The 14,659-nt window shown below is 39.9% G+C and overlaps 3 protein-coding genes across 5 annotated transcripts; all 3 read right to left on the bottom strand.

Moving 5' to 3' along the window:
- Positions 1–42: 42 nt before the first annotated feature.
- LOC115751125 lies at positions 43–4,564 on the bottom strand. Of its 2 annotated transcripts, XM_048272334.1 has the most exons (9): positions 4,451–4,564; positions 3,287–3,927; positions 3,060–3,182; positions 2,187–2,663; positions 1,874–1,929; positions 1,693–1,758; positions 1,080–1,179; positions 653–763; positions 43–573 (listed from the first exon to the last, which is right to left on the bottom strand). In XM_048272334.1, the coding sequence occupies exons 3-9, from the start codon at positions 3,129–3,131 to the stop codon at positions 469–471; spliced, it is 987 nt and encodes a 328-aa protein (XP_048128291.1). In that variant the 5' UTR covers positions 3,132–3,182; positions 3,287–3,927; positions 4,451–4,564; the 3' UTR covers positions 43–468. The 2 variants fall into 2 exon arrangements, with proteins under 2 accessions (XP_048128291.1, XP_030544720.1); XM_030688860.2 differs by having other exon boundaries at positions 43–546; positions 3,060–3,927.
- A 6-nt stretch (positions 4,565–4,570) lies between these two features.
- On the bottom strand, positions 4,571–7,657 carry LOC115751126. 2 transcript variants are annotated; one of them, XM_030688861.2, is made up of 4 exons: positions 7,299–7,657; positions 6,332–6,439; positions 5,204–5,268; positions 4,571–5,097 (listed from the first exon to the last, which is right to left on the bottom strand). In XM_030688861.2, exons 1-4 carry the CDS (start codon positions 7,386–7,388, stop codon positions 4,950–4,952), a joined length of 411 nt encoding a protein of 136 aa, XP_030544721.1. In that variant the 5' UTR covers positions 7,389–7,657; the 3' UTR covers positions 4,571–4,949. The 2 variants fall into 2 exon arrangements, with proteins under 2 accessions (XP_030544721.1, XP_048128292.1); XM_048272335.1 differs by lacking the exon at positions 7,299–7,657 and adding an exon at positions 7,008–7,274.
- A 5,634-nt stretch (positions 7,658–13,291) lies between these two features.
- LOC115751097 (myb-related protein 315-like) lies at positions 13,292–14,450 on the bottom strand. Its single transcript, XM_030688811.2, has 3 exons — positions 14,318–14,450; positions 14,101–14,230; positions 13,292–13,928 (listed from the first exon to the last, which is right to left on the bottom strand). The coding sequence occupies exons 1-3, from the start codon at positions 14,448–14,450 to the stop codon at positions 13,376–13,378; spliced, it is 816 nt and encodes a 271-aa protein (XP_030544671.2). The 3' UTR covers positions 13,292–13,375.
- Between the last annotated feature and the right edge of the window lie 209 nt (positions 14,451–14,659).

The following is a 14,659-nucleotide window of genomic DNA, read 5'->3' as shown; positions in this document are numbered from 1 at the left end:
TGCTCAATTGATCCGAACATAGCAAAGAGCAAATGCACGTTCTCGCTCTGTACTCTTTCACTATTTATTTCTGATTGAATCACTAGAGACGACAGTTGTCAAACCAATCACAAGGTTTCAGGAACGGGAAAAGTCCAATTTTTTACAGCTTACTGACTACTAACAACATGAAACTATGCATACAGCATGAGCTCCCCAAATCAATCCAGTCCATGTCCATGCATTTTCCTTGAATTTTCCTCGGGTTGATATTTGTTTCGCGACAATAAGAGATTGTTCTTCTATCTGCTTGACAGGAATTTAGCCTCCTGAACAGCGTTCAGTGCAATTCCTGTGGTGGTAGTAGTAGCAACTAATCTTTACACTTGAATATTCTATTCAATAAGAGATGTCTATTAACGAGCCTCCAAAGCATTCAACTTGGTTGGCGCTTGACCCTTCCTTTCCTTTACATGTTTTCGGTGATCATCATTCATCAAAGATCTTTGAGGAGATAGAGAGATCATGCTTTGCATCATCATTGATGTCGTGAGCTTTCTTCCTCTCCTGGTGGATTGGGAAGGAGTGTTGGACCTGCAAAATTAGATATGAAAAGGAAAAAAAATTCCTAATAGATCTGTCTACTGTCTAGAGACATGAATCGAGGACATACATTTTTCGTCTGATGCTCTGCTCTTTCTTTTCCTTTGCGAATACTTGAAGAGTTCCCCACGCAAAAACAGAAGCTATGACTCCATTTAATTGGTTCTTCAATTGCTTTGTCCTGTGGAAGTGAATGTAAGTGTTGCAGGGTGAACCGAGTCAATAAGCTTTAGACGATAAAAAAATTGAAAAGAAAGGCCAAAGGCAAGTTTAACTGCTTGAGAATGGGATATTTTTAGCTTGACTTTTTAATGCAGTCAAATTTTTATGGATTTTTAGTTCATGCTAAATGTTCAAGATTTACAAAATCCCATTTTAGAGAAGATGACCTCTAATCTTGCTACATCTGTACATTATTTTCCTAACCCACATGGTTTGCGCTGCTCTCTACCTTCTAGAACTGGCATAGAGAGAGAGAGAGAGAGATGCTGCCTTACCTCCTTGCCTTTTGCAGTTTTTCCTTTGGTGCTCAATCCGGGTGTAGATGACTTTGGTGACTGTAAATTGCTTTTGCATGCAGACAGAAACTTTGAAAACCTGGTAAAAAGAATGAGATGAGTCAATATAACTGAGCTCTACTTTAACAGGGATTTTAGATAGGGAGGTGCCACAAGCAGTTGATGCTTCTTTAAGCAGAAGATGTGGCAAAGGTTGATCTTAATAGTCTTTTTTTTGGCCAATGATTATAACACCAATGTGCACCACAGGAGAATTGATCCTCTCCCACAACATTTAGCCCACATGGAAAGATCAGCACCAATTAGAACATGTCCTCCAACTCCGTAAACGAAGGGAGAAATTGGTCCGAGAACATCCACGAGGATACAATTAGCGGAAAATGTTATTTTTGCCATCGTAGTATTTTATATACAGAACTCAGTAAGACAGGGTGAGACTTGAGATGACATTCCAATATCTGACTCCACCCGACTATGGTCAACTCAGTGAAATCCTGCAATGATCCTATTCTGCAGAACCCTAAAGTACCCATGGTAAGCCTGTGAAATGAAACACCATGTGATCAATGGAATGAGAGTCAAGACTTCTTACTTGGTAGCAAGGGAGCGCCTTTTTTGGCCTGTTTTCGTTCCAGTGGCTAAGTGATCCCCCAGTTTTCTGCAACACAACTCAATTATGTTAAATGGATGTTGGAGATTGCCATGCTTCGATGATTGCATTCATTCAAACCGAAACAACATAATTTGCACACTGCAAAAAATAAACAAGGCACCTCTTCCCAAATAAAGGAGTGGCTGAAGGGTATGCCGATTTTGTGCTTTTAAGTGCCTGCAGTCAACATAAAAGGTACTCATTATTGTGATATAGGGCAATAACAAAAATTGGCAAGGCTTATCATAAGAAATAGAGCAAGTGCCTGCGAGGAATTTCTGCCTCTGCTAATATTTAGAGTTTCATGTGAGCCTCAAGTTCACCTACGACCAGCCATTGAGACACTAGCTTACAGAATTTATTTGTGAATCAAGGCCCTTCTCGTTTAAATCACTCATTCCATACTTGTCACTGCTAGAAGTAACAAAGCTCACCTCGGAGCATTTGACCGGGGAAGAGTCGGTGGCAAGCTCTTTCAATGATTCATCCTTGGCATTTTCCACAATCACGATGGATTTATCAGTTAACTGCGATCCTCTATCCTCTCTGTTATCATTTTCCTTCATCTCACCACCCAGATTATGCACTTGCCTTAGGTTCTTGACCTCTTGGTTAGGATTTACAATTTCCTGAGAATCTAAGACATCAACTTCACGTTCCAAGTCAGCAACATCGCTCAAGTCCCCATTCGCTTGCTCGAGCAAGGCCGCCGCTTTCTTCTCGGCCAATTTCTTGTAGTGAGCCTCAAAAAAGGCTTTCTTTTCCGCGACCGACCCTGGCCGGGAGTACTTCTCGGCCTCTTCGACATAGCGCTTCCGAGAGAAGCTTGACCATTTCTCCCATGACAAGGACTCTTCTGACACGAACCTGCCGAACGAGACTGACTGCCCGAGAGCATGAATTGGGTTCCCCTGCATTAAGGGAGATTTTCGACATTAAATGCAAAGTTCAGATCCAAATGTTCCCCGATACCCACAGATAAATAAAGTTCTCCTATATCAAGTACCTACTGATTCATTTCAAGCAGACAATTCCGCATGTTTCTAGCATTAATATTTAGCAAACTAGCCGATCAAACACGAGTCACGAAGAATTGTCTATACAATTAAGTGTGATGAGCAGAAGAAACATTATTGTACACCAACCCTCCAGCTAAATTCATCGTACTCATGCAATGATCAGGTGAAGTTAATCATAAGCATGAACAGGACAGGACACTAAGTTGAGCTCTTCTGGCATCTGGACACAACAATCTGAATACAAACGAAAGAAGACGATAAATTCACAGTGCAGTTTCTTGGAGTTACCTCAGTGGCGTCATTGGTGAAGACTGAAGAGTGAGACAAGGGTTGCATCATGAGACAGCTTGAATCTCCCATGGTTGGGGCTTAGCAATGCTTCAAAGCCTCAAAAAAGACACAAACTTGGAACTGGAAACACCAAGATTAACGTTGCCCCTCTTTGCGATTTTTTCTCCCTTTCTGTTTGGATTGAATTTGAAATTCAAAAGTAAAGCAAAAGGTGCATAACCCACGTTCTCAGTGTAGACTTCATCATCATATGTCTATGGAGATGAAAGTGAAGCGTGCCCTTTTTTAATATCACCACAAAAGTGGGGGGGCCTCATTTGGCGACATGCTTCAGTTCGTTTTCAAGTGCTTCCCTCTTTTTCGGCTTACTTGGGCCCCACTTGTTTGACGTTAACGTTGAAAACTTTAGTTAAAAACATAAAAATAAAAATAAAAATCGAGTATTTTCCTTTAAGAAAAGAAAAGTGTTGGCTCGACTGGTGTTGATCTTTCTTGAGCCCCACAGAATGTATTTGTCATGCTGTTGGAGAAAGTAGCGGATCAGTGAAGCAAATACTTGACAGATCCACAGTTTGGACATTGCCCGAGTTTACGAAGTTGTTATCGTATTCACATCTCGAAAACAGACATGAACATAGGATCAGGCGGTCTGTGCCAGAAACTCAGCCGAAGAGTTTTCTCGTATTCAGCTCAAATTAGGGGTTAAGCTCGATTTGCCGGCCGCATCATCGACAGGGTAAGTCTCCATAATATTTTTCCCGCTTGCTTGAGGGCAACAGTCATGCCGGTGCCCAATGGCCAGTACTGTTGATTCGGAGGACAAAGATGTTAATGGCTGAACCACCAGCAGCTGAAATGTCGACCTCTGCATGACAGAACAAGTACCATCAATCCTACACTGTCATGCTTCAGAGCTAATTCTGTTTGTGAAGATTTGCACAAGTTTAATCTGTAAACCCTTCGCCGATTATACCAACTACCAAAGATCTGGTTCTGATCTTTGCATTTATCGAACCAAAAATCTTTAAAACGGCCAAAGAATAAACAAGAAACTTGATCCACTTTTAGTCTGTGAGTTGGACCGAAGCACATAAATTTTCTTTTCCTTGAAGGTTACACTTCCACCAAAAAAACATAAGGAGTACATCAATCTGGTGAATGCTACATGAAACTACGTTACCTCCACTACAACATACGACATGAACTCAAAGATGATGTAACTCTGCAAACTGCTAGTTCATCACTACAATCTTCTGAGAAAAGAAAAATCATAGCAAATGCCCTAAAAAACTAGAAGACGGCATTCTCTTGTGGCAACCATATTAGCATTTGAGAATATTAATATACAAAATTGCATCAACTGTAGACATAATTTCATATGACATTACCAGGGGTTGTAAACAAGATGCCATTTTTCTTTGCCTCTGATTCGATCTTCTCTAACTTTTCTGCCAATGCAGTCCCTTTACATCTGGAGGTTCATTTTTGTCTACAACCGTTTTAATTCCAATCATACTGAATCAAAACAATTATCAAGCCTTCTTTCCAAAATTCAGAACTGGGAGATTTTTCCTCGAATCAGAAGAGAAGACCTTCAAATCGTCAATACAACACCAACCAAGAAGCCAGAGAAGCACAAGCTGAAAGAACCCATTTCAGATACCCCATCTGTGAAGACTAAAGCCCAACAGAAACCTGAAATTACAATCTTCAACTGTCTAAATAATAAATTTCCAATTCCACTTTCAAGCAATCAGCTGTGACTCTTGAGCAGCGCATGCAAGTAATCAAAGAGTTAACCTTGTCCCTTGCCGAAATTACTTTTTCCACCAGCCGAACATTATTCCATGAAAACTACCAGTTACAACCACGGAAGATAAGTCGCTATCATTTTCTTCTGGAAGGATCCCGGCTAAGTCCATGCTTCTTCAGTGTATTAATGTATTCCCTCATGAGAGCAAATTTGTTGCTTCCAAGATGATAAAAATAGTCCCATGTATAGATCCCAGTTTTATGCAAGTCATCAAAAATTATCCTGCATCATTAAGATTACAGAATGTGAGCTTAGTAGGAAAATCACAAAGCATTCAAGCTGTAACATTTTTTTTATTTTTTATTTTGAGGTACCATCTTGAAATTACCTCACCCCGTAGTTTCCTATAGGTTCAACTTTCATAATTCCAACATGACGACGTCCAAATATTACCTGATGAGGAACGTGAACTGTTTGAGCCAAATGATATTGGAGCATAAACATCAACAGGCATTTTTTTGGCCACGTAAGAATAACATCAATTATGAGACTCAAGAGGTAACACGTTATATGAAATGATGGAATCAAAGAAAAATAGGATAGCCAATTTCCTATTTGGTATAATAGAACATATGTAAAGAAAATCAATTCAAAGTTAACTGAAATTAGCAACTCATTATGCCTAGGTTGCAAAGACTCACTACTTTGCTGCAGTCTAAAGGTGTGTGCATCACTTAGCATAGTGGTAAAAACCCTTCTTCCCACTAAATCCATCCTTGAATACGGGTTATAACCCAGGATATAGTTATATCAGCTAAACTATCATTATCAGAGCCTTTCATACTTTTCCCATTAACATGAGCGCCAACTTAGGAATTGGTGGCCCAGGAAACGCCTAGAATCTAAAAATGAAGAAACCATTTATCCAAAGGGTCAGGAATTTCCAAATTCTGAGATGATCTTAGGAGAAGAATAGATTTGGTTCAGTTAACTCAGTTGATAGAGACTTGTCTCTTATTGTTGGAACAAGTTCCTGTCGACTCCAGAGCAGCACTTTCGTTTTTTTTATTAAGAAAAGTGCAAGCAACACAGGATCGCCTTTTTCCATCAAGTTCAATTCTTCAAAACGCATATCTGAACAGAGAACAGACTGAACGGTAGAACTTATTCCAATATTAGCATCTGCCAAGTAAAGCGACAGTAATATTTATCGATAAATTTATCGGATCCACAAGAAAGAATATTTGAATCCATCATTCTGGTCTTCGTGATGAAGTTAATTTGATCCCACAAATGTGAACACAAACTGAGGCTACGAGACGAACAACTATCATAGAGGAGATATGGCTAAGTTGTTCATTTTAATTTTGCAGTAACCCTTCACATGCCAAGCAAAAAAAAAGTTTCACATGTTAAGAGAATGCGTGTAAAATTCTTTTTCTCTTTTTGTAAAGGAAAGTAGGTCCTTGCATTTCTGAATACACAAGAGATTAATGCATATATCTTGAATGTCAACCTTTTCACCACCTATAGACCTCATCTTGCCATCTGCAGCAGGACTGCAAATTCTGAGGAACTCAGCAGACAACCTAAATGTGCTACCATTGGTGAATTCCACCTCCACCTGAAATAGCAAAAGTGTATTTGAAGTGAAAACACGCTACAAAAAATTTGTTTAAGCAAGTGATGTGACGCAATAAGTAGCTTGATAGGATGCATTTTTATCATTCCTCCACTATCAGTCAACATATGAACTTTAGCTGCTTGTGCATTGTTGTGCAACACTTTACGAAAAGGCGAAGCGTACGATACAGGGGTAACAGGAAAAAGAACACTCACTACTGAACCATATGTGGCAGATTACTGATAGCTTGCGGTCCAGGTTTCTATGAAATTTGTCTAGCAATAAAAGCTTAGCAAATCTCTATCTTTTTGTTCCACAGAAACACCTAGAGAAGTTTATGAACACTAAAACCATGCTTCAAATGCTAAATATCCATCATTCAGCAGAGACAACCTAATCCACAACTTCCTGGGAAATAAAATTATGATAGCTCACTACTTATCACTCTTTACTTGATGTGGCACCAACCTATCATAGTTTTGACGTCTTCCCTTATGATACAAGTACGGGCGACCCAAGATTATCTAACTTGTGCTCTCCAAGAAGGACAATGACTTGAGCAACCCACTGATCTTAATAAGGTTCTGAAGCGTTCACCAATCCACCAACTGTTCAATTCACAAGATTCCGCCTTGAAAATCAAGGTCCCTACATAAAATATGCACTCGACCAACATTCACATCCTAATGCATTTACGCTTCTGTCAAATACACAGGATGAACTCAAACCCATCTCTACCACGCAATGGAATCGACCCAAGAGCTATGGAACCGGAACAATCAGATGACATACTCAAAACCAAGAACACGAGATCAAGAATAACGAGATTCCGAGAGCACGCGTGAGCAAAAAAGCTTACACATTTCGGAGCGTGGAGAGAGAATTTAGAGAGGCGTGGGGCACCGACGGCTGTGTGGATGGATTTAACCGCTCGCTGCAGGGCTGTCATCCTGCTTTTCCTCGATTGCGACTCTTTCAAAAGTTTCACGCTTCGAAGTCCATGGTCATCGTTCGGCTTCTACGCTGTCGGTGTCCGCGCAGCGCATGAAAGATTCCGACATTAGTGAGCTTAAAACTGAAACAGCTTCAAATTACAGACGACCCGACGACGAAATTCGATCGGAGGGGCCAAGAATCAGTGTAGCTGAACGCCGAACAGTGAACACTGCTTCGGTCACAGGTGAACACATCCTGGTGGCCTGGCCAAACCGAACGAGCCGGATCAGGTTGAACCAGACGAAAACATTGAATGGGCCGGGTTCTCACATGTTCGGGACCGGGGGCCCAACAGAAGGCCCAGGCCCATGAACAGAGCAGATCCACTGACCAATCAAGTTATCATGTAGGCTCGTTTCACAGCAGTAAAGGCCTATGCTGTTGGTGAATAACAGTAAATGTATTTACTAACGGCTAAAATTATAGCTGAAAAGGCCATAGCTTTTTGGAAAAAATTTCAAATCAGAGTCTGAAATGTTCTCATTTTCTCAACTAAGGCTGGAAGTGAATCTTGTTTCAAATAAGGATCTCAAGTATCTCATTGTTGCAAAAAAAGTGCATGAAGTGTCCTTATTTCTGCCATTTACCTTTTTTTCCGTTTGTCTTTTTCCCTTAATTTTTGTTGATGGTCTGTCTCAAGCAATGGCCAACCACTAAAGAGGGTGAAGCCAGGCCGTCCCTCTCTTGTGGCTGTCGAGTGAGGCCGCCCTTGCTGGCGCTAGGGGAGCCCTTGTTAGCAGGCTAGCAAGCCGGCCCTCACCCAGTGGTCGTCGATGGTCGTCGGACTCTCGTTGACTACAACAAAGAAAAAAAAATGAAAAATAGAATAAATAAATAAAACAAATGGCGAAAATGCTCTTGATCAAGGTCTTCTTTAAAACAATAAGGACACTATCGTGTCTTTATTTGAAACAAGATCCGCTTCAAGCCACTATTTAATAAAATGATGGCACTTCGAATCTTTATTTGAAAATTTTCCTAACTTTTTTTATAAGCCATCTTCGGGAAAGTAAAATAATCGAATTTAATCCACAGGTGGATCGGATCATCCTCGACCTTGTTGTATCTCACCACATAGTGTAATGTCGTCGAACGAATGAAATAATGCCCAGTTTCAAGAACCGGTCATGCTCCCATCATATTGCACTGCATTTGTCGGAAAATTAGATGCACTAGGACCGAGTGGAACATCAATCCTCCTGTTAGGCGTCGTTATCGCAAGACGTATCAACGAAAATGACATAGCCTCGACGCGAGTGATCAATGCTTATCAAGAGCTAATTACGATCATGTCATTCGTATCGAAAGCTAATTACGCACCTCGACGTCAAATTATTTGCATCAGCCATCAACTATGTAGTCATAACAGTACGAGAAAGGAAGTTAACGAGGGAAAAGTATTAAAAAAGTCGTAAACTTATTGTATTGATATAAATTCAGTCATAAATCTTTTAATTTGATGTAATTTAGTTTTAACCCCCGTATAGTGGTACCAATTCAATCCATCTTGTCAATTTATGTTCTAAATTACTGACGTAGATGTTGGTCATCCTACGTTGCACGATCGGCGCCGACGTGGATTTTTATTTTTATTTTTTCGCTTTCTCTTTTTTAACCTATGCGAGGGTGAGGGCTAGCGAGGCGGACCTTCACCTATGGCTAATGGCCAGGAATGGGTCACCAACAAAAGGAAAAGGAAAAATAAAATAAAAATAAAAACCTAATAAATATTATTAAGCAATATAAAAATGTTAAAATTAGCTTTTTGTCACATAGGACGGATAACGTCCATGTAAGTGATTTCCAGTCTAAATTGGCCATATTGATTGAATTAATGTCAATGTGAAAAGGTTTAGGACTATATTGACTTAATTAAAAAGGTTTGTGACTAAATTGGTACCAATACAATAGATTTATGATTTTTTTGGTATTTTCCCCAAGTCAATGAAGATTGTCCACTTAAGGTACGTTTGGTAATATTTTTGTTCTCGATAACAATTTATGTTCGGAAATTGTTTTTTCTACTTCTACTCCCTATACTAGTTTCTTAGCACAATAACACGTTTGGTATCTACACAAAATTTTTATTATCGGAATAGAAAAAAGAACAGAAATGCGCCCGATATGACCCTAAAATTTCTATTCTCATCATTTAATTATAAAAACGTTAGTAGAGACTCCATAATCCATGTTTGGATAAAACTAGACTTTTGTAAGGACTTAACCGATCAAGTTATCCTAAGATGGCCTCAGAAAAAATAATTGCATATGATCTTAAAGGATGTCTCCAATAGAACCTTAAGGGAAGACAATTTAAGCATGACAAGTTCACTCTTGGTACAGGATGATATGCCTGCCCTATTACAAATAACAAAACAAAAAATGGTAGTGTAAGCAGTTATATAGACATGTAAGAGAGCAATGAGCTAAACTCAGGACTCCAGCAAGATTAATTTGGAGAACAGCAAGCGTATTTATTCTTCATTGCAATAGAGAGTAGCAAGCACAACTCTAACAGATCAATAGAGCTAACATCAATCATAGTTGACATTAACTCACATTTTTCTGTAAGAAGACGAAGATGACAATTTGGATCGGAGATTCATCAAAACAATTAAGTGATTTTAGTCAAATCACGTGTGAAAATTGGGATGTCCCAACCACTTCATGTGCAGACTAACAAGGGCGATCCTCACTCGAGGGGGGGTGAGTAGATGTGGAAAAATGGCCTATAGCCTATATTTAATGATGTGGGTCAAAAATGAATTTCCTTGAGTTAAAAAAAAAAAAAAGCTTAAGTGAGTCATAAATGGATCAATTATCAAGTTAATTTGTCTTAAATGAGTTTTAAATGTATCATAAACGAGTTAGTTATCTAATAAGTTTAAGTGAGTCATAAACGAGTCATTTTTTTAATTATTTTAATTTTTAATTTTTAATTTTTCAAATTTTTATTTTGTTTCTTTCTTTCCTTTTTCTCTACCAAAATCTTGCTAGTTGCCCGTCGGTGGTCGTCGGCCAGTGACCAGTCGCATTAGGTTAAGCTAATCTTGTTTACGTAAAATGACCTTGTTTTTGTTTTTCTTTTTGGGAACAAAAAAGTAGATTTTTTTACTTCTTGTTCTTGTTCCAAATCTATTTTTTTACCACTGATCTATTCCGGGTTATAAAAAAAAATTAATTGATGTACACAAATAGATTTATATTCTTGTTTTATTTTCGAAAATAAAAGGACACAAAAATAAAGAAATAAATCAGTTACCAAACGAGCCTTATCTTTCTTATTCTAGGACCACTTTCTTGATTGACAGTTGGCAACTTGACAATCATCTTAACTGTCACGATCACAGCAGAGCTGATGGTTTAGGATTGGCTCTTGCTTGGTTTAGGAAAGAGCCAGAACAACCATTGAGATAATCATGATTAGGGTCAGCTTTGTACACCAGTTGACATGCAAGTGTCCTGAACTGTAGGATTGGGCTAATCTAATCGCCACCATTCTTCATCTGGTAGATTACAATCACATGGGTGTTTTAAATTAATTGCATGCTTGACTTGATTTTATCAAGTCTTCGTTCTATCAAAATCACGGTTAATAATCACCTTAACAATTGACACCGACACAAAACAAAACCCATAACACATCAAATAAAAAAAGCATATTTCAGGCTACGTTTATTTCGCCAAAGACAAATGGTTTCCATACATGACCCTCTATAGATGCCCAGGCACAAATTGTCGTCCATAATGAAAACAGTTTTCATTGACTAAAAATTTCACGCGATACGAGAGATCATTTTTTGGAGAGTATTTTTCAAATTATTCATCTTTCGCGAAACAAATAGAGTCCCGACGTCCGTGTGTACTCGGCCGATTGTTCATCGAAAGGGACCATTACGCATGATTCTACAAAATCTAGAAGTTGTAACAGTATGGAGCCAAATGAAAGTAACAACAAAGATAGCTCAATTTGAAAAAAAAACCCACCCAATCATGATTTCCTAATAACAAAAGGAAAAAAGGCACACAAAAAAAATAAATAAATGAAAAATAATGCCACGAGAAAAACCATTAAGCTAATTAAAGAGGGTCAGGTTTGATTATGATTAATTCATACATACTTAATATGCAGTGCACATAGGAAATGAGCCGGAAGCTGCACATATGTGATTAGCCGGGTACCAACCGGAAGATTTTGCTTAAACAGTCGCATCAAGATGGACTCGAAAGCCCGCGGGGAAACTTGGAAAAATGTCGAGAATATTCTGAAACAGCTCACCGACCTCGACCTCGACCTCTTCCTTCTATCTTCTTCTTGTCTCCAATCAAGCCGGGGATTCGTTAGAACGTCTTATTAACTATCGAAATCGTTGCCCTAAACTTTTCTTTCTCCACGTGCAACCCCTGGCTCTCCCTTAAACAATCTGAACCGGACCAGTTGCGGAACAATGGCGTACTAGTGCACCAACTGTTTGGTGTTATGTCAGGAAAAAGTACAGGGTATGTCTTAAACTTATTGCATCGGTGTCGATTTAGTCATGAACCCTTCAATTGGACTAAGTCAATTCTACAATTTTTTTCACATTGGTGTCAATTCAGTCCATCAGATCGATTTAGGTCGGGAAATTGATGACGTGGATGCCGGTCGTCCCATGTAGCACGGCCGGCACCGAATATGGAAATTTTTTTGATAATTTTTTAAAACTGCTTTTCCTTTTTTTGTGTTTCCCTTTTCTTTTGCCGGTGGCTATCCATGTTAGCCTGCCACGTAAAATGGTCGACATCCATGTCATCGATTTCTAACTTAAATTAATCGGATGGATTGAATTGGCACAAATATAAAAATATTTTAAAAATAAATTGCTAAAATTAAAAGATTTACGATTGAATTGATACTAACGCAACATATTTATCACTTTTTTGGTATTTTTCCCCGTGTTATGTTTGCTAATCTGCACATTCAATCTGATTGATTGCAAGGGTTTCGGGGGTGATGGATCATTGCCAAATCACTGGAGACGCTACGTACCTGTCTAGGGTTAGGTGCATGAACGGAGGTGATAATAGGAACGAATTAAACGTTTGGGTTTCAGAAAGGAGCGGCTTCGAATTTTTCTAAGTGCTTGGCACGACCTGCTCCTCCTGCTGTTTCGGCTCCAAATCTCCAACCGAGCAAAGCGTGTATGGTCGAAGGAATCTACGTAGTCGCTCGTCGGCCGCATATACTATGACGGGGTTTAGTGGTTGACAAATCCAAGTCATCCTTCGATCGTGAAGATGTGGACTCTCGACGTATTTTTTCACGACTTGTCACACCTTTTACTTCAACTCGTTTGCAGGATGCTTGAGTCCTCACGATACCAGTGCGAATCTTGCGAAGAAGCCGATCGAAAACATTTCATGACGGAGACCGTTTTAGGTATAGGACGTAGTGTTTCGTGAATTGTTTGGCCTTCTAGTTAGGGGGCTTGTTTCTTCAAGGTGGAGGTGGATTCAATCTGATCGGACGATTGCTACATATCTAGTCTAGTTTTTCCTTGTTAATTCGAAGAGAACTTGTATTAGTCATCTTTTTTTATTTGTATATGTTTATCTGCGTAGTTCGGCATATGAGTCTTGGACGCATGGGATTGAACGGATTTGGCGCAGTGAATGCAGAAAAGAGCAGAGCATGCATGTGCAAGTTACAACTGTTACTACTCTTGCAAATCAACAAGACGGATTTGTTCATTTTCAAAGTGTGACGAGTGCTTGAAGCACACTTTTTATTAAAAATCGAGCACAAAGAGAGGATCACGACATGGAGAAGCAGTGATGAAGTGAAAAGGAGACTCAGCAGCTGTCATAATCAATACGTGATCCGATCTTACACGATAGAATTACTTGGGTGATTACGAAGTTCACATAGCAGAAAGAGAAAAAGTGTTCGTGCATGTTCGTTCATAGTAACTGTCCATTTTCCCAGAAGAAAAGCTCTTGTTCTAAGTAATCAAGCCCGTCCCAGGACATTAGAGGCTCCGCACCATCGACCCATTGCTGCTGCTGACGTTGCTGAAGCGGATGAGAATCTTCCGCAGAAGATGATGACCTCTGAGAGACTGGTGTGTTCGTTTCTTGGTGATTCCTCCATGACCCTTCTTGATCTTCGCCGAAGCTTCCGGACAACAACTTGAAATTCTCGAGCAGGTCGGCAGTTTCTTCGAATGTCATTAGCCCCATGTCGTCCTCCATTGAAAAGGCCTCCACCTTGTGTTGATCAGCCTCTAATGCCGCAGGTTTATCGTCACTGCACAAGCTTTCTTCTGTAGTTGAATTCGGGTCCATGTCCGCGTCGTTCACGATCTCTTTTGCATTGTTCTCGTCTTCCTGAGTTGGCTGGTGGGTCACCGGGTCTAGCCCGAGAAGCTTCAGCTTCTTCTTGATTCTGGTGTTCCAATGGTTCTTGATCTCGTTGTCAGTGCGACCCGGAAAATGCGAAGCAATCTTGGACCATCTGTAACCGCAAACAGGAAGTTCCGATCCTTTTCAGGATTTGATAACAATACAAGAGCTTGCTTGCTGGACAATGCAACAGTAACTGCAGTGCATATTTACAAAGCATGACTCATTTCAGACGACGAATTTTGATTTGTAGCTCTAGCATGACTGGATGTTATATTACTGACCTGTTACCGAGACGCGAATGGAGTTGAATGATTTGATCTTCCTCTGCGTCGGTGAAACCGCCTCGCTTAACATCAGGCCTCAAGTAATTGATCCATCTCAATCTGCAACTCTTGCCGCATCTCAGCAAACCTATAATAACTCATCGCACCATCCAATCAGTGTCTATTTCGATTATCCGATTCTCACAAAAATTTCTGGGGAGAGACTAAAATGAACCTGCGAGTTTGGGAATCGTCCTCCAGCAATGGATGCCATTATTCATGATGAAGCTCATGAGCCTATGGTCTTCCTCGATAGTCCACGGACCGCGCTTCAGCCCGACCTTGTCGCAACAGGGTTGCCTTCCCATTATTCGGGGGTCCGATGCTTCAAGCGCTGCACTCGAGTTCGAAAAATCAGGCCAGAGCTTGCGAAACCATTTATAGTCCAAACGGGGAAAGATTCTGACAGATCACCATAGCATTAAAAAACCAGGATGTTCCTCAAGTGGGGTGAAAGATGATTGAATGGCAAAGCATATTAAAGAAATGGCAATGGCTCCAAGAGATTATTGATAAC

Source organism: Rhodamnia argentea, chromosome 11, assembly GCF_020921035.1.
Source record: "Rhodamnia argentea isolate NSW1041297 chromosome 11, ASM2092103v1, whole genome shotgun sequence".
Classification (NCBI taxonomy): domain Eukaryota; kingdom Viridiplantae; phylum Streptophyta; class Magnoliopsida; order Myrtales; family Myrtaceae; genus Rhodamnia; species Rhodamnia argentea.
The sequence above is the reverse complement of the archived record's forward strand: the minus strand, read 5'-3'. Positions and strand labels throughout refer to the sequence as shown.